This window comes from Nomascus leucogenys, chromosome 22a (genome assembly GCF_006542625.1).
Source record: "Nomascus leucogenys isolate Asia chromosome 22a, Asia_NLE_v1, whole genome shotgun sequence".
NCBI lineage: Eukaryota > Metazoa > Chordata > Mammalia > Primates > Hylobatidae > Nomascus > Nomascus leucogenys.
The window spans coordinates 29,902,176-29,921,039 of NC_044402.1; the positions used below are offsets into that span (position 1 = coordinate 29,902,176).

The 18,864-nt window shown below is 40.6% G+C and overlaps 1 protein-coding gene across 6 annotated transcripts in view; it reads right to left on the reverse strand.

The window, feature by feature from the left end:
- TTLL5 (tubulin tyrosine ligase like 5) overlaps nt 1-18,864 on the reverse strand; it is a 297,166-nt gene that overhangs the window by 253,063 nt on the left and 25,239 nt on the right. For all 6 annotated transcript variants that reach the window (XM_003260781.3, XM_030803999.1, XM_030803998.1 and 3 more), the window contains exons 6-7: nt 14,943-15,073; nt 5,985-6,067 (exon numbers count right to left, since the gene is read on the reverse strand). In XM_003260781.3, coding sequence (XP_003260829.2) covers nt 5,985-6,067; nt 14,943-15,073 — 214 coding nt within the window. The remainder of the gene's footprint in view (nt 1-5,984; nt 6,068-14,942; nt 15,074-18,864) is intronic.

Genomic DNA, 18,864 nt, shown 5'->3' on the forward strand with positions numbered 1-18,864 from the left:
ATCTCTACGCATCATAGGAACACAATGACATCATTACTGATTCATCCCTAATGAACTTCATCATCCATACCATTTCCTGACTCCCTTACATTTCTTGATCAGCTTCTCATAAGTATTATCTCCATTTTGAATCTGCTCAATGAGAATTGATGCAATCACTGTACAGCTGCAGGCTATGTTGTAAACGTAAAATCAAACAATCGCAGCTCTCTTCCTACTGAGTAGAACCTATAGGCTATAATAAATATCTACTCACCCAATTTTTCTCCACAGCAGAGAATATGCTGATAGTGGTCATCATTCCGTGACACATCTAATGCCCATGCCCATTTCCTCTCCTCCCTTGCTCACCATACACATTTATCCTTTGAGTTACACATAACATAAACCCTTACAATATTTAGGTAACCTTACTATGTATTCTATTGTCTTTATCCCTCACTTCTAACTGCATTGGGAATTAAACTGTAGACTCCCAGAAGAAAAGAAAGGTTTGGGTATAGTTTCTTTGCACAGCGTTACAGACTGAAGAGCAACTAAGAAAAACTTTTTGATATCTTCAAGCCTGTTTCCTTTCATCAATCCCCAGTTAACTCATTTCAAATTATTCCAATTTAAAGCTCAAACTGCCTCCCAAAGAATGCTAAAGTAGGAATCTGAATTGTTGGGAAAGTTGGAAACACATCTTTCTTTTCTAAGACAGCATCTCATTTCTTCGCCCAGGCTGGAGTCCAATGGTGTGATTTTAGCTCACTGCAACCTCCACTTCCCAGGTTCAAACAACTGTCCTGCCTCAGCCTCCCCAGTAGCTGGGATTACAGACAAGTGCCACCATACCCAGCTAATTTTTGTATTTTTAGTAGAGACGGGGTTTCACCATGTTGGCCAGGCTGGTCTCAAACTCCTGGCCTCAAGTGATATGCCCGCCTCGGCCTCCCAAAGTGCTGGGATTACAGGCATGAGCCACTGCGCCTGGCTGGAAACGTATCTTTCTAAACGGACCTTAAAGTTAAAGCTCATGGTATCTGTTAAGTCATTGTAAAGGAGAATGGTATAGTGGTTAAGAGTGTCTATGCTGGAATCATCTGGACCTGAGTTACAACCTTGACTCTACCACTTACTAAGGAAATAATAACTACCTCATAGGGTTCATATATGGATTAAGTGAGATTATGTTTAGAAAGGACAGTGGTAGGCTCAATAAACATTAGTTATTATTACTGCAAATTTAACAGAATATATGTGGTTCTAATTACAAAGTACCACAGCTCAACAGCATTCATCACTACCTGCTGCATGCCATTCTACTCAGAGTACTGAGTGGTACTATTATGAAAATTAGGAGATACATAATAATTACAGAATTTCTCAAAAGCTTTTAAGGAGTGACAACACAATAGGCACTCCTGAAATACTTGTTGAGCAATGAGAAAAACAAAGAGAACCTAAAATAAAAACATATAAACAAACAGAAACAAGAGAGTACAGAATTACATTCACAAATATAGGAGGGACTAGAGTGACCTAACACTCTCCTAACATGTGAAAGTCTCAGAGAATGTATCAATACTGTATTTCCCATGGATCATGTGTGAGACAAGAATGACTAAACTTGACTTCCATAATCAAATTCATACCTTAATCAGAAAACACCCATTCTTTCCTCTCCTTGATTTGAATATACTAAATTGGGAAAATAGGGCATTTAGTCATGGTTACTGAAGGAGTGGAGCAAACACAGCTTTGTTCCTTTATGCTGTTATTTCTAAAGAGCACATCCTTATGAGACCACATTAGCCAACCGAGATGCTTCCATCTGTGGTCCACACTTCTCTTTTCAGTGTTACATAAAAGTGATGCTTTTGCTATCCTTTATCTCATTCTCGTAATGGTAAAAGTTCCTATTTGCAGAGAGTTTCCAAAAGGTTATGACTACTATAGGGAAGTTTTAGTAAGTGGCTCACTCACTCCAGTGGGAAGAGAGGGGAAGATATTTTCATTTGGCCCTCACACCAACTCCATCCCCACTGCCTAAATCCCTCACTCACTCACATTAGTTCTGCTCCCAGACCCTCCGCCTCAGCATTCCCTCTCCTCACCCTCCTGCTTAAATCTAAAAGGAAAGCAGGCAGCAGCCTTGGAAAGAGTTACTTCATCCAGTTGGCTAATGGGTCACATATTCCATGGGAAAAGATCCAGGCATGGAAAAGAGGGGATGGTTATGCCTTTTGTGTAAGGAGAGGGAAGAGTATTAACAACATGGTTTGCAGGTCTGGGTAAAAGGTAGTAAAATTCCAGTTTTGGGGTAAAACAGGAGTATTTTCCCATTATGTCCGCATGTTGCCAGCTCCCCTCATGCCTCCTGGCACCTTCCCAGGCTTCTGTCTGGCACTTCCACTAAATACCTAAAAGAATCAGACTCATTCCAAAGCTTCACAAAGAGGGAGGGGGAAGGCAAAAGGTCCTGCCAAGTACTTTGATCTATGCAGGGGGTCTCAAGGGATTCAGCCTAGGGAGAGGTGGGAGGGAGAAAAAGAATCTTACATAGCCTGCCAAACACATTCTCTAAAGACATGTCACCCCGTTGAGATTCGGCATCCAGGGAAGAGTTAGGGCGCAGGGTTCTCGGCTCCACCAAGGAAAGTTTAACTTTTCTATCCTTTATGATGCTAGCTTTAAAATAACAAATCACTAGGGCAAAAGAGCATTCCAAAAGAAAAAAGTCCCAGATGAGCTGGGAATAGATCCTATTCTTTTTGACTCATATCTAAGAAAATAAAAAGCAAACTTGTACCATAGCTGACTTTCAATAGCAATTCCATTTGGCAGCTAAAACCTAAACCCAAACTAGTGCCGTCTATGAGATTCAAACAACACTGGAGCTCCTGGCACAGAGCTGAAGGAAAAGCTGTTGGAGAGGGGCCTTCAACACCAAGGTCAGAGTAGAGACAAGAGGAGACAGAGCCAAGGCATATGACCATGGCCTTATGTCACAGGAGACTCAGGGTAAAAGGTCTCCAGAGTGGCCTAGGCCAGGTAACAGAAGTTGCAGCCAATGCCTGGGGCTGTAGCAGTTGCTCTATCAAAACCAGATCCTATATTTCTTTGGCATGAAGGGTCTGGCCATCATTGTTTATGGTACTGTTTTGAGTCCAGACTGAATTTAAGGACTTTCCAACGTGAAAGATCCCTCAGAAAGTTAGTTTCTACACATATGGCAAACAGCTCAATGTGAAAAGACAAGTGGGGAATTTAAGATAGGGTTCTGGTCCCACATACAACATATCCACCTACCCCTGCCCTTCCAGAGTTCCAGTGGAAGGACAGAAAGAATATTTTCAAAAGAATGAAATGATATCAAAGCTAGGAAAAAGTAAAAGCCAGAAAAGTCCAAAAGAGATAAGAGTGATCTTCCCAAGGAGGCTCTTGCAAATTTCCAAGCTTGTAGTCAACAAACGTGAAGATCAGGGATCAGCCAAGGAATCAGAATCAGATAATTAACACACAGCATTTGGAACAGTGAGGCCAGGAGACGTGTGGGTGCAGAAATCTGATAGAGAAGAGTAGAACTTGAGGCTACCTTATCCCCAGTACACACAAAAAGGAAAAGAAAGGTAGCTCTGCCCAAGAGGGAAATCACCAAAATCTTCTTCTACATTCACAATACGGCCCACTCTATTTTGGCAAGGTGGAAGGGGAGTGCTTCTCACCATGTCCACCTAAAGTAAAGCCTGAGAGTCAACATGTTTTGCCCTTACACAAAATTCACAGTCAGCTTCTTCCAGGGAGAAGATATTAGGAAAAGAGTCCTACACAACCACAGTAGAAACCCAGACCAGCTGCCAGTTTCATTCAGTCTAGTCTTTTGTTCATAAATATGGCCCAACACGTAAGGATCATCAAAACTGAGAAAATCCAATAGCAGGGGAAAAGACAATCCCAATAAAATTCAAGGACAGAAGAGAACTTTACAAAAATTTCCATTGGTATCCTCAGAAGGACAGGCAGGCAAACTGCATCCATTATGCAACAAAAGGTTGTTATTTGTAAATAAAAATAAAGCAAATCAGAATATGAGTTTCTGGAAATCAACCTATGATACCCAATATAAAAATACAGTAGATGAATGAATAATAAAATGGATAAACCTCAACCTGTGATCTAGAAGATGGGAAAAGAATTAAAAATGAGAGAAAAGTTAACATGAAGGAAAGATCCAGAATGCCTCAAAAAAGAGTTCTAAAAGCGGAGACAAATAAGAAGATAACTTTCCTTAAAGAAAAACACCAGTTTCCAGACTGAAAGTGCCTGCCAAATGTCCAGGAGGAAGAATAAAAAACAGGTCCAGGCCTAAATCCTGGTTAAATTTCAGAATCCCAAAGTCTGTCAGCAGCAGCAGCAAATTCATATGGGTGGGTCTGCAGCAACTCACTTATTGCCTCCTTGCAGGAAAGAATTTGTCTGAGGGGCATAAGGCAGAGTGAGAGACCAAGGCAAGTTTTAGAGCAGGAGTGAACATTTATTGAAAAGTTTTAGAGCGCAAATGAAAGGAAGTAAAGTACACGTGGGAGAAGGCCAAGCAGACAACTTGAGAGATCCAAGTGCCTGTTTGACCTTAGACTTGGGGTTTCATATGTTGGCATGCTTCCGGGATTTTGCATCTCTCCTCCCTTGATTTTTCCATGGGGTAAGCTGTCTGCATGTGCAGTGGCCTGCCAGCACTTGAGAGGGGCCTCATGCACAGTGTGTTGGCTGCAGCTGTGCACGTGCTCATTTGAAGTGTTTTTGCCTTACCAGTCGAGTGTTCCTAGAGGAAGGTCATATACCAGTTAAACTCCATCATTTTGCTTCTTAGTGCACATGCTTGAGCCTACTCGCCCAACTCCTGAGATCTTACTGGGAAATGGCTGGTCAGCAGCTTCAGGTGTTTTCTATTTGTTGGGAGCCTGCCTTTCCCTGGCATCTGCTGCCACCAATTATTATTTTAGAGAGACCAGTTTAACAACCACCTGACCATCACCTGATGATCACCTGACACTCCTTGGTGGTAGCGGGGGCCCTCTCATGCCCGGCTCATGTCTGCCTAGCTACCTATCCTAACATTTCTCCGGAGTCCAAGAGTTTGTTTCCACTGAGTTTAAATGTTTTACTCAACTTATAGATAAAATAAAGAAACTGAATCATAGTTATTGAAGAGACTCTGTTATTAATGTTTAAAACATACCCATAAAAACTAATCAAACAAATGTGCAAGGGAGGATGGGACATGATGTAAATGCAATAAATGCCAAACTGGGAATAAACAAATACAATGTAATGTCAATGAAAGAAATATAAATCAACTAAAGTTACTAACTACTATTATAAGTCTAGGGAGTGAGACCAGTAGGGATTTTATTTACCATGTATATGTATTCAATTTAAGACAACTTTTAATGAGAATTTTGCAAAGAATCAAGATATTGCTGGCTTTTGAAAAAAGAAGAGGAGAAATGAGAGGAAGAAGGGCAGAAAGAGGAAAGGAAAGAGGAAGGAAGGAGGAGAAAGGAGAAGCAGCAGCAGTGGGGAGGATGCCATACCAAATTAAGGCTCACTTGTTTGATAACCTTGAGAACAGAACTCACAGTTCTGCTCACAACAGACGCTAAACACGTACGCTATCAATTAATACTTGGTGTGTAGGAATTAACATCACAATATGCTAAAAGCAGAAAAGGTACCTCTTTTCTGCTGACACAACAGGTTGCCCTCCCCCAAAATCTGATCGAGTGTCTTTTTAGCCATGGAGTAACTGCTGGTGCAGAAGATTCCTGCCAGTAAGGCAAACAAGTCAAGTCATACCTACCCTTAACTCACTTCTGAATGCAGATTTAAGAAGAGCACACCTGCTCTTAATGAAATGGAACTATATTAGTAACCAATACAAAGGGTGAAGGAGGAAAGAACAAGCGAGGAAAGAGGTTTGCCATCTGCTGCATACTTACATTGTTGATCAGGTAGACGCCTCGCCCCCTAGAAGATGCCACTGGTTTTACTATCCAAGGTCCCCGGTCCTTCGAATATGAATCTGCTCAAAATATTGGGAGATAAAAAACAGAGGAAACAAAGAAAAAGAATGAACTTGAGTTTATTATATCAGCTTTCAACAAGGGTTATCTACTCAGGGAACCCAAAAATCTTATGAATTTCTAAGTGTTGGGCAGTAACTAAAATTACCTATATTTTTGGACTTGCCTTAAAAATAAAAATAGAGCGAGGGAAGGAGGGAGGAGAAAAGAGGACAGCAAAATCACTCCCATAGTAATTTCTTCCACCATTTCCCCTCTTTCTTTTCTTTTTTTTATTTTTTTAAGGCAAGGTCTTGCTCTGTTGACCAGGCTGGAGTGCAGTGGTGCTTCCATAGCTTATTGCAGCCTCAACCTCTGGGGCTCAAACAGTCCTCCCACCTCAGCCTCCTGAGTTGATGGGACTACAGGCATGGGCCACCATGCCCAGCTAATTGTTTTCAACTTTTTGTAGAGACAGGGTTTCTCTATGTTGCCCAGGCTGGTCTTGAACTCCTGGCCTCAAGCAATCCTCCCACCTCAGCCTCCCAAAGCGCCAGAATTACAGGCATAAGCCACCATGCCCGGCCTCCCCTCTTTCTTGAATGAAAAGATGAAAACAAAATAAGGCAAATATCTGGATGTTAGTCTATTACTGTCACAAAGAATCATCATGAATCTTTGAAATGCTTACGTCTGTTAACTAAAGGACCTCAGGCAAACAGTGTCAATGTAAGCCAAAATCTAGATCTTATAATACAGCTACTTGCCTTAAATATTTCCTTGAGCTTATAAAAAAAAAAAAATTCACTGTAAATCAAGCAATGTACCACTGGAGAGGAAGGACAATCATTTACAAGTGATTAAAAGGTGCCATTTGTCCTGTTCCTTTCCCAGGTTCAGCTTTACACTTTAAATCCCTTTGGATCATGAAAAGAGAAAGCAGACAACTGACACTAAGCCTCCCAGAGGCTTGCAAGTGGTCTGAGGAAAAGCAGCTCTGTCTTCCACTTAGGGAGTGTCAGAAGTCAGGGGAGAGAAGCAGGCTACAGCTCTCAGTGCTGCTGATTCTCACATCCCAGACTGGAGAGAGAGCACTGGTCCCAACTGTGCCTCTTCCACTTTTGATGAAATACGTCAGGTGGCAGCAGTCAGTACTGTTTCAAAGCAGAGATGGGATGAAAGGTAAAACTTGAGAGAATTTTTTTGTTTTTGCTATTTTTCTTCAATGAAGGAAGAGAGAACGGGAAGGAATAGTGTGGGGAAATAAATCAAGCAAATGCAAATGTTTCTGAGCAGATCTCACAAAGACTTCCTTTTTCCAAATTGCCTAGGTTGCTGTGTGCCAAGACATCAGTCCCAGTTTATCTAGAATACAACAGCATAAACCTAAGAAAGTTCCCTATGGTTTCTGTTCCTCTGGTTGGACCTATTAAGAGGCAAGTCCTTTTCTAGGGCTCCAGTATCAGAACAAGACTTTCAGATACTGGGGTCCTGAAGTTTTGCACACTTCCCTCCACCCTGCATTTGGGCCTATACCAGGCAGGCCTTCAGAAGGAGCTCTCTAGGCTCAGCTCCTTTTCCCAGATGACTTGCCAGCAACTACTTGTCTCCTTTTCTTTCCTCTCCCTCTGACATGAGCCAGTCTCTTCAAGGCCTCCCACACAAACTTGACTTTGTCAATGCCACAAACTACTTCAGCAGGAGGAAAGAAAGAGATCTTTTGTCCACTCTCCCCCATCTTCCCCTGCCTTTTCCCTTGATGCAGAATTAACAGAATTAGAAAAAATTTAATGTGCCGCACAGAATTTAAAACTCTGTGAGCAATTCTACTTCTAGAAGTATATCCTCTAGTTCTACTCACACATGTGTAAAATATTACACATATAAGATTTTCAATGCTGTGTTATAACAGCAAAATATTAATTAAATATACTACAATGCATCTATATGAAGGGTCGGCAAACTATTTTTGTAAAAAGCCAGAGAATAAATATTTTAGGCTTTGCAGGCCATGCAGTTTCTGTGGCAGTTACCTAACTCTGCAATTGTAGCTTGAAAGTAGCCATAAACAATATGTAAGCAAAGGCGTGTAGCTGTTTACATAAAATTTTATGTATGAACACTGAATTTCATATGATTTCTACATGCCACAAAATTTTATTCTTCTTTTCTTTCCAACCATTTAAAAATGGTCCTTAGCTTGTGGGACACATAAAAACTGGCAGAAGACCAATTTCACTCAAGGGATATAGTTTGCAGACATCTAATCTACACAACGAAATATTAAGCAGACACACAAAACAAGAATGTTATTAATGAACTGATAAGGAATGATCTTGAAGATAGCCTGTTAAATGAAAAAAACAGAAAGTGCAGGGCAAGGTATGTTATATACGCCCATCCGTTCATATACGCACACGTTATTTGCTAGTAAATGCAAAGAATATCTCTAGAGGGTATGTAAAAAACTAGTAACACTGATCATCTCTGGGGAGGAAAACGGGATGACTGAGGAACAAGAGGAGCAAAGAGTCTTTTCACTGATGACTGTTTTGGAATTTCTTTTGTACCATGGGAATATATTACCTTTCAAAAAATATAATTTATAAGTCCTGCTATAGAAGACATATTTATAGTTATATATGACAAAAAATTAAATTTCCATAAAGTGAGGCCACTGAATATATGTATGTGTATTCAGTTTATATATTTTTTTCACTTTGCCATTTTCCCCAGATACTCTGCAGACTGAACAGAATGCCTGAGCAAGAGGCTATTAATATTAAAGCAAAACAAAAAATAACAAAACTTTCCAAACATCACTCATTCAATACCTCTAAGTATCTAATCTGTGTCCATCAGTTTGCTAGGTGTGGGGCACACAGTATTAAAAAATACAGTCTTTACCATCATGAAGATTAGACTAGCCGAAAAAACAGACATTGAACAAGTAATTACAAGCAATGAGAGTTATAAAAAGGAAGCACAAGGTTCTACAGAAATGTCTAAGAAAACGACCAGGCTAGTTATTAACAGGCTAACTCACACCTGTAATCCCAGTGCTTTGGGAGACTGGGGCAGGAGGATCCCTTGAGGCCAGGAGTTCGAGACCAGGCTGGCCAACATACTGAGACTGTCTCTACGGAAAATAAAAAAATTAGCCAGGCATGGTCGTGTGTGGCTGTAGTCCTAGCTACTTCTAAGGCTGAAGTGGGCAGATTACTTGAGCCTAGGAATTTGAGGTTACGGTGAGCTATGATCACCACAGCCTGGGTGAGAGAACAAGACCCTGGGGAAGGAAGGGAGGGAAGGGGAAGGGAGGGAAGGAGAGGGGAGGGAAGGGGGAAAGGCAGCGGGGGGAAGGTAGGGGAGGGAAGTGGGGGAGGGGAGGGGAGGGCAGGGAAGGGAAGGGATCAAAGCTGTCTGGAGACAGTACCCTCTACTTTGTGAACTAGGCTTATCAGAAGTTAATGCTTCTGGCTATCGGGGGAACCACCCCCAATATTTCAACATAGGTTCTTTTCTATTTCCCTAAGTGTCGGCTGGTCTGAGAAATAAAGGGAAAGGGTACAAAAGAGAGAAATTTTAAAGCTGGGTGTCCGGGGGAGACATCACATGTTGGCAGGTTCCATGATGCCCCCTGAGCCACAAAACCAGCAAATTTTTATCAGTGATTTTTAAAGGGGAGGGAGTGTACGAATAGGGTGTGGGTCACAGAGATCACATGCTTCCCAAGGCAATAAAATATCACAAGGCAAATGGAGGCAGAGTCAGATCACAGAACCAGGCGAAATTAAAATTGCTAATGAAGTTTCATGTCCCACTGGGCACGCATTGTCATTGATAACATCTTATCAGGAGACAGGGTTTGAGAGCAGACAACCAGTCTGACTAAAATTTACTAGGCAGGAATTTCCTCATCCTAATAGGCCTGGGAGCGCTATGGGAGACCAGGGCTTATTTCAGCCCTTATCTGCAATTGTGTAAGACAGACATTCCTAGAGTGGCCATTTTAGAGACCTTCCCCCAGGAATGCATTCTCTTTCTCAGGGCTGTTCCTTGCTGAGAAAAAGAATTCAGCGATATTTCTCCTATTCGCTTTTTTAAGAAGAGAAATATGGCTCTGTTCCGCCCGGCTCTCAGGCAGTCACACCTAACGGTTATCTCCCTTGTTCCATGAACATCACTGTTATCCTGTTCTTTTTTCAAGGTGCCCAGATTTCATGTTGTTTAAACACATGCTTTACGAACAATTTGTGCAGTTAATGCAATTATCACAGGGTCCTGAGGTGATGTACGTCCTCAGCTTATGAAGATGACGGGATTAAGAGATTAAAGTAAAGACAGGCATAGGAAATCACAAGAATATTGATTAGGGAAGTGATAAATGTCCATGAAATCTTCACAATTTATGTTCAGAGATTGCAGTAAAGATAGGCATAAGAAATTATAAAAGTATTAATTTGGGGAACTAATAAATGTCCATGAAATCTTCACAATTTATGTTACTCTGCCATGGCTTCAGCTGGTCCCTCCATTCGGGGTCCCTGACTTCCCACAACATCTGGCTGGGCACAGTGGCTTATGCCTGTAATCCCAGCACTTTGGGAGGCCCAGGCGGGCAGATCACCTGAAGTCAGGAATTCGAGACCAGCCTGGCCAACATGGCGAAACCCCGTCTCTGCTAAAAACACAAAAATTAGCCAGGCTTGGTGCACATCTGTAATCCCAGCTACTCAGGAGGTTGAGGCAGAAGAATTGCTTGAACCCAGGAGGCAGAGGTTGCAGTGAGCCAAGATCACACCATTGCACTCCAGCCTGGGTGACAGAGTAAGACTGTCTCAAAAAAAAAAAGAAGTTAATGCTTCTTCTGGTGTTTCACTATGATCGAAATCCTAAATGTTCTTGAAATTCTAAATATCAAAGACTTTTTCATGCTAGGCTTTTCTCCTTGATTTGTGGTATTTTCAGAACAAGGATTGTTCTCTTTTACAGGTTCTAAATGTGTGGGTAGGAAGCAAGAAAAATCAGAGGTAAACGCCAGGCAGTCTCGCTCAGGAACCTCTGCTTCAGGATGAAGATGTACTAAACAGGCTCCCCAGTTCTTTCAAGTGCTTTCCAGTTCCTACAGTGGCAGCAGGCTTGGTCTAACAGAAACAGCAATGAACCTGGAGTAGAAAGATCTGAGTTGTAATTCTGGCTATTGGAGTATATGACTCTAGAGGTAATTTGCTTAAATCACCTAGTCTTATCTTTAAAATGAGATTTGTAAAATTTAGCCTGATTTGCTAAGATCTTTTATAATTCTAAAATTGTAATTCTACAAATTTACCCATTGCTTTGAAATCTAGTCATCTGTAATTAGTTGGCGGACATGAAAATTCACATTAGAATCATTTCTCAGTCTCTCTTACAACTAGAGATGGCCATAGAGCCCAATTCTGGGGAAAGTTTTGCTTTTCTGATACTGGTACCACCCCATCTTCTTCTTTGTTGCTTCTTTCTTCCTTCTGCTTAGAAAGCTGTTCCCTTGAGGGAAATGGCTGGAGTTGGCAACAGATCCTTAGTCATGGTCTTCAGGGTCATAGACCTCTAATTCTATTCTACTAAATACTGTAACTGGCAGTGATGACAGAACCCTAGATAGACCAGTGTGCCATGTATTCCAACCCCTACACTCAAATTACTGAGAACAGTTTGGGGAGTACCCAGGCTTTCACATCTCTGGAGACAGTGATTGGTCTCTAGGCTGTATCTTTACAGGTTTTCTCTTATTAGAACAAAAAACTATAAATTCATTAGATCACCTTGGCTGGTGTCTCTAGTGTTTTTAAGCAATCCTCATGTCCAATCCTTATCAGTTCTCTTTCAAAGGCCCTGCAGAGGCTATTCCAACCCCTTTCTGCCTTTTTAGACACCCACCCATCCCTAGGCCCCTCACTCCTGGCATAAGACCTCATCAACCTGTTCACCAAGAAGGCTAGGAATTTGTAACATAAACCTATTTACCTGCTTTCCTCTGCATCTAAAATGTTATCTGGGTCATCAACTTAGCCTTCTTCCTTCTCCTCTTTCAGGAGACACATGCCCACTTCTCTTTCTAATGCTCACCCTTCTACTTGGGTTCTTGATTTAACCCTCTCCTGCCTCCTCTGAGACCTCATTTCCTTGTTCCTCTTCAATCTCCCTTTCCTCTCTGATTCTCTGTGGTGCTGCTTCTGTTTTTCTCTCCCTTAGTAATCACATTCATCTCCATACCTGCAGCTTCCAGAATCTACATCTCTGGCCAGAACTCAAAGCTGCTCTTACAACTGCCTGCAAAACACACTACCTGGATGCCCCATCGACATCCAAATCCATACCTTGTCCAAAATGTAACATTCCTCTACCCCTTTAACAGCTCCTCCTTTGCCTTCCTGGTTACATTCCCTGGTTAAAAACCCAATGGTCTTCCTAGCTTCTCAGACTCAAACCTTAGGATGCCTCTTTGACCCCTGCCTCGCTCCCCATACACAGGCAATAATGTTTGTTCTTGCACTCTTTCTACTCATACCTATCCATTTTATCCACATCACTGCAATAACCTTCAAAGAGACCACCAGTTTCTTCTCTCTGCTTCTGCCGACTCATTTCACATAGTTATTTTTCTAAAGGCCAGTCTGTTTATGGTGTCCCTTTCCTTCCAAAAAAATTTCCTATTGCCACACTCAAGCACTGGAGGGCCAGAACATAATACTATTAATTAGTATTATGTTTAACTAATACTATTAATTAGTATTATGTTTAACTAATACTAATTAATAGTAGTTATTAATAACATAACTACAACTTTAGTTGGTAGTTAAACATAACATACTAAAAGTAAAATAGTAAAACACAGTAAAAACATAGTAGTATTAGTATAGTCAGTAAACATAACTACTACTAATACAAACATAGCCTGAAATAGGAAATAGTATTAAACATTTATCAAGCCACCCCTATCAGGCACCATCCCAAGTGCTTTCCACATACTAACCTACTTAAATATCTTGACAACTTTATAAGGTCAGCACCAGCAATACTCTCATTTTATAGATGTGGACATTAAGGCACACAGAAGTTGGAGTAACTTGGCTAAAGTCACATAGCAAAAAATTTCTTAACTACAAATTTGCAGCTTTGAGTGCATTGAAGCTCTGAAGTTGATTCATTTAATTAGACTTCTATGTGACCCACTGCAGAGCCATCTGTGGACAAACAATGAATTGCCAACCAATGGCCCCAGCTAGGGCCACAAATGCTATTAGATAAATGGTGAAGCAGGCATTCCTGATGAACTGCTGGCCTCCTCTGCCAAAAGATGAACAAAGGTGGCCCAGAGAGACTGGCAAGCCTAACAGGTTAAAAGAATCAAAAGTCAGGAAGTCTAGAGATAACTCTCTCTTCTCCCCATGCTACTTCATCTATCCATAAAACAGAAATAGTCTCTTTCTTGGACTTCTTGGGAGGAAAACTGTCCTCTCTGTGTGTCTCACCTGATGTTCCTCATGGTAGAAGTGACTTCTCTCACACTGATGCTACTGGGGAATGGTCATTGCACGTATGCTGCCCAGTGCCATTAGCAATGAAGCACAGAGACAAAGAGCGTGGCCTCTGAAGCCAAACTGCCGGTTTGAACCCTAACTCTGCATTTGCAAGCTGCATAACTCATGGAAAGTTTCTTAACCAAACTGTACCTTAGTCACCTCATCTAAAGTACTACCAGAGTAGAGGTGCCTACTAGAAAGTAAACATTCAGTAAGTGTTAGCTATTACCACCATAATTTGGACTTTCACAAGAGACCTACCTCACATCTCATCTGTACTCATGCCTCTTCTGTGCATTAAGCCTACTGAGTCAGGCTCTGCCCCTGTGGAGGAAAGCCTGAAACGAGCCCAGTGCCTCTGCCTGGCCTGGGTGAGTAAGTTCACAATGATGCAAAAGAAGTAAGAAGCCCATTTTAGATCTGGATCCAGGCCATGTGTTTCTGTGTCACTTTACCAGCCATACAGCTGACACTTAGATGCCTATTTGGCTCCCATGTGTATTTTTTTTATTAGTCTGAACTCAAAGGGAAGAGAATGTGACTAACTTGTAGCTCCAAACCCTAACATCCAAAGATATGTGATATCTCTACCCCCAAAGAACATAAATTACATAAGACTAGAAATCAAGGCTGAAAGAATGTTTCTTAAATGGCAAGGGAAAAAGGGATACTGAAAAGGAAGCATGTATAATTCATATGCAGGAATATAAAGTATCCTTACAGGCCAGGTGAGGTGGATCATGCCTGTCATCTCAGAATTTTGTGAAGCCAAGAGGGGAGGATCCTTTGAGCCCAGGTGTTCCAGACCAGCCTGGGCAAAGAGTGAGATCCCATCTCTACAAAAATTTAAAAATTAGCTGAGCCTGGTGGTGCATGCCTGTATTCCCAGCTACTTCAGAGGTTGAGGAGGAAGGATCACTTGAGCCCAGGAAGCAGAGGATGCAGTGAGCTGTGATCATGCCACTGTGGTTCTAGGCTACAGAGGGAAATTCTGTCTCTTAAAAAAAATAAAAAAGAAAAAAAAAATCCTTACATAGGCACTAAGTCATCAATGGAGAGAAGGGACATTCAAGCAAAAAATACATTAAGACAGGGGCATGCTTATATGATGCCAATGTGCCCTTACATAAATGATACTGACAGTTTACTGAGCATATCAGAATAAAAATAGTTTTTAAAGTTACCTCTGCAACTGTTTTACTAAAGAGTCTCAGTTGTCTAAGGATTTGGAAAGCCCCGATTGGTTGACACCTTGAGGCGGCTTTTGGGGTAAATATTCCCCAGGTTCAGTTGCTGGGGACTGGGGCATTCTCTGTCAGGCACTTACTACAAAATTCCGCGTACTCAGCTGGCAGGAGGAAGGTCTGGGGGAGGATGTGAAAAGCCTTGAATCCATGTGTATGCTGCATTCGAATAATGTTTTTATACAGTCGGTCCTTCCGGGTAAGTTCATAAGACCTAAAAAATCAAAAAAGTATTTCCATTCAGTAAACTATGACTCAGAATTTTCCTGTGTTATCACATTCTAAAGAGTTATAGTTCACAGTCCTAGACCAGTTAGTGAAGATAGTATTATATCCTAAACATATCGCTGTTAATCCAAAGGGCTTATTAATCATTTTTATCAAATGCGTTTTTTGGTGGGATTTTTTTCATTAAGATAAAATCTCCATAGAGTAAAATTTGCCCTTTTTAATGTGTAATTCTATGAGCTTGGACAAACACATACAATTATGTAACCACCACCACAATCAAGATAAACAACAGTTTCAACATCCCAAAAAGTTACCTCAAGTCCCCCTGTAGTGGACCCTCCCAATCACCTCCAGCCCCTGGGGAAACATTCATTTGTTTTCTGTCCTTATAATTTTGCCTTTTCCAGAAAGTCAAATAAGTGGAATCAGACAGTGTGTATCCTTTTGAGACTAGCTTCTTTCACTGAGCACAACTCATTTGAAATTTATCATTGTTGCATGTATCAGTATTCTGCCCCTTTTCTTGCTCAGTAGTAATCCACTGTATAGATGTACCACGGTTATCCATTCACCAGTTGAAGCCATTTGGGTTGTTTAGTTTTTGGAGATTATGAATAAAGTTGCTATAAAGCATTTCCATATAGATTTTTATATGAATGTATGTTTTCGTAAGTTTTACTGTAAACGTAAGTTTTTATTTCTCTAGAGGTGGGACTGCTTGGTTGTTCAGTAAGTTGTTTTAGTTATTTATTGCTGTGCAACAAATTACGCTAAAACACAGCAGCTTAAAATAACAGTATATATTTATGACCTCATAGTTTCTGGGGCCAGGAATGTGGGAGTGAGAGAGCCAGGTGGTTCTGTCCCAAGGTCCTTTATGAGGTTACTGCAGTCAAGATACTGGCCAGCACTGCAGTTCGTCAGGCTCAAGAGGGGATGGAAAACCCAACTTCCAGATGACTCATCACTCATATGGGGCTGCCTGCTGGCAGGAGGCCTCAGTTCCTCCCCATATGAACTTTTTCATAAGGCCAACTGCCTTTATGACATGATAACTGGTTTCTCCCAGATCAAGTGATCCAAGAAAGTGAGTAAGAAGCTGTAATGTCTTTTACAATCTAGTCTCAGAAGCAACAGTCACTTCTGTCATACTGCACTAGTTAGAGGCAAGTCACTAAATCCAGTCAACACTCAAGAACAGAAAAATTAAGTTCAACCTTTTGAAAGCAATGTCAAAGAATTTATGGACACATTTTACAATCACCACATAAGTATATGTTAAACTTTATAATAAACTGCCAAACGGTTATTCTGAGGATATTGGAAGAACAAGCTCCGTTTCTCCTGCTATATTCTGAGATATTGAGGAAAAAACAAAGTGTTTTTCCTACTCTCTACTCTCAATTCAACATAATCACTCAACGCTTCAGACACAAATGTGTAGGGGGTTTCCCCACACACAAAGCAAGCAATCTTGCACTGGGTGTCCTCTAATTCAACTCAATTTTGACCCTACCTACCTGGAGATAGTGTCAGTTCCCGTAAGTTGAAGGCTCAGTCCCACAAAACTGCCTCCCACTTCCAATGCCAATACCAAGCCCCAAGTTGTTTTACCTGTGCTTCTAACCACCTGGCTATAAACAGGGGTCCCTATGACTCCCTCCTTGGGTTCAGTTAATTTGGTAGAGCAGCTCACAGAAACACTTATGCTTACTGGTTTATTAAAAAGGATATTACAAAGGACATAGAGGAAGAGATGCATGGGCGAGGTATGAGAAAAGAAGCGCAGAACCTCTATGCGCTCTCCGGGCACACTACTGGCCAAGAATCTCCATGTGTTCTGTTACCCAGAAGCTCTCCAAACCCAGTCCTTCGGGATTTTTATGGAAGCTTCATTACACAGGCATAATTGACAGGACACTGGTGACTAATTTAACTTTCAGCCCCTCTTCCCTTCCTGGAGGCTGAGGGGTGGGCTGGAAGTCATAACCCTCTAATCATGCCTTGATCTTTTCTTGTAACCAGTCCCCATCCTGAAGCTACCTAGGGACTGCCAGGCACCAGTTAAGTCATTAGTATATAAAACGACACTTCTCACTCTGGAGATTCCAAGGAGTCAAGGAGTTATATGTCAGGAAACACGAGGAAGACTAACTACATATTTCACAAGATCACAGTTATCCAGAGTGGCTATACCACTCTGCATTCCCGCCAGCAAAAGTGTTCCAGTTGCCATGCATCCTGGCCCACACTTGGTGTTTTCTGGTTTTTCTTTTTAGCCATTCTAACAGGTATATTGATACTTTGTATAGTTTTAATTTGTATTCCATTAATTACTAATGCTATTGAGCATCTTTTCATGAGCATCTTTTCATGAGCATCTTTTACTTGCCATCCCTGTATCTTCTTTGGTGAGGCATCCATTCAGATATGTTACCCATTTTGAAAAATAAAGTTGTTTGCTTCCTTGTGATTGAGTTTTAAGAGTTTGCTACATAATCTGGACACAAATTCTTTATCAGTTACATGTTTTGCAAATATTTTCTCCAGTCCATAGCTTGTTTTTTCATTTTCTTAACAGTGTCTTTCAAAGAGCAGATATTTTTAATTTTTAAAAAGTCAAATTTATCAATTTTTTCCTTTTATGACTGTGCTTTTATTGTTGTATCTAGGAATCCTTTGTCTAACACAAGGTTGCAAAGATCTTCTCTATGTTTTCTTCTATAAGTTTTACAGTTTATGTTTTATTTTTAGGTCTTTGACCCTTATTTCAAATGGGTTTTTAAAAATTGATTCACAAGTATAAAAACCTATTCTAAAACAGATTTCAAATATAAGTAAACAACAAAAAAAAAGGTTGACTGTTGATAAATATACCCAAAATTTCAGGCTATAAAAACCGAACCTGTGAAAGAAATTCTAGCTTCAAAAGCTTCAACAGAGTCTGTGCTGTTCACTATTATAAATCATTATAAAATATTTTAGGACCCCTGTGTGTTTTACTTTAATGGAATCATGATTCTCTAATAGTATAAAATCATCTGGATTACTCAGATAGTGAAAAAAACACCAGTACTCCAACTAAAAGCAAGCTCCCAGACCAAAGAATTCTGGAAGTTTTTATACCACAGGTATCTACAGATGTGACCTTCTGAGAAACATAGCATGGCAAAAAAAAAAAAAAAAAAAAAAAAAAACCTGAGTTAATTCTAAGTAAAATGTAAATTGAGAAAGAATAGCTACTAAAACATCAGAATTTCTGAGATGTTCTCTTAATTTGTTTTTAGGGGGGAAAGCATTTAGCATATTTTTAAAAACAACTGTCCAGGAAAATCAAACACATGGTTATCTAATCCATATTTATAAATCTATTGCCACAGCAGTAACTGCCCAATCTCTCATGTAACTATGTAGAACTCTTATCATCACTAGCACCATGGGCCTGAAATGACCCTCCCAGATGGGACCCAAGACAGGCCTTAATTTTAGAGTATAATGATCCTATTACAGTAAAGACCCAGGTTAGGAACCCCGTTGAGAACTTAACTACATCATTAAGAGATGGATACAGAAGAGGCAAAGTTATAAAGAAAATCAGGGAAATTAGCACCTTAAAACCAGGGTAATAATTACTATTATATCAGGGGTACATTCTTGTGTACAGTACTCCAAAAAGGCACTTTGGTTAGCCTCAACTGGACTCATGGTCTATGATTTGTTCCACTCCTTCAAAACCAACTAAGAATATTTGCAGTAATCATTAAAAACTTATTC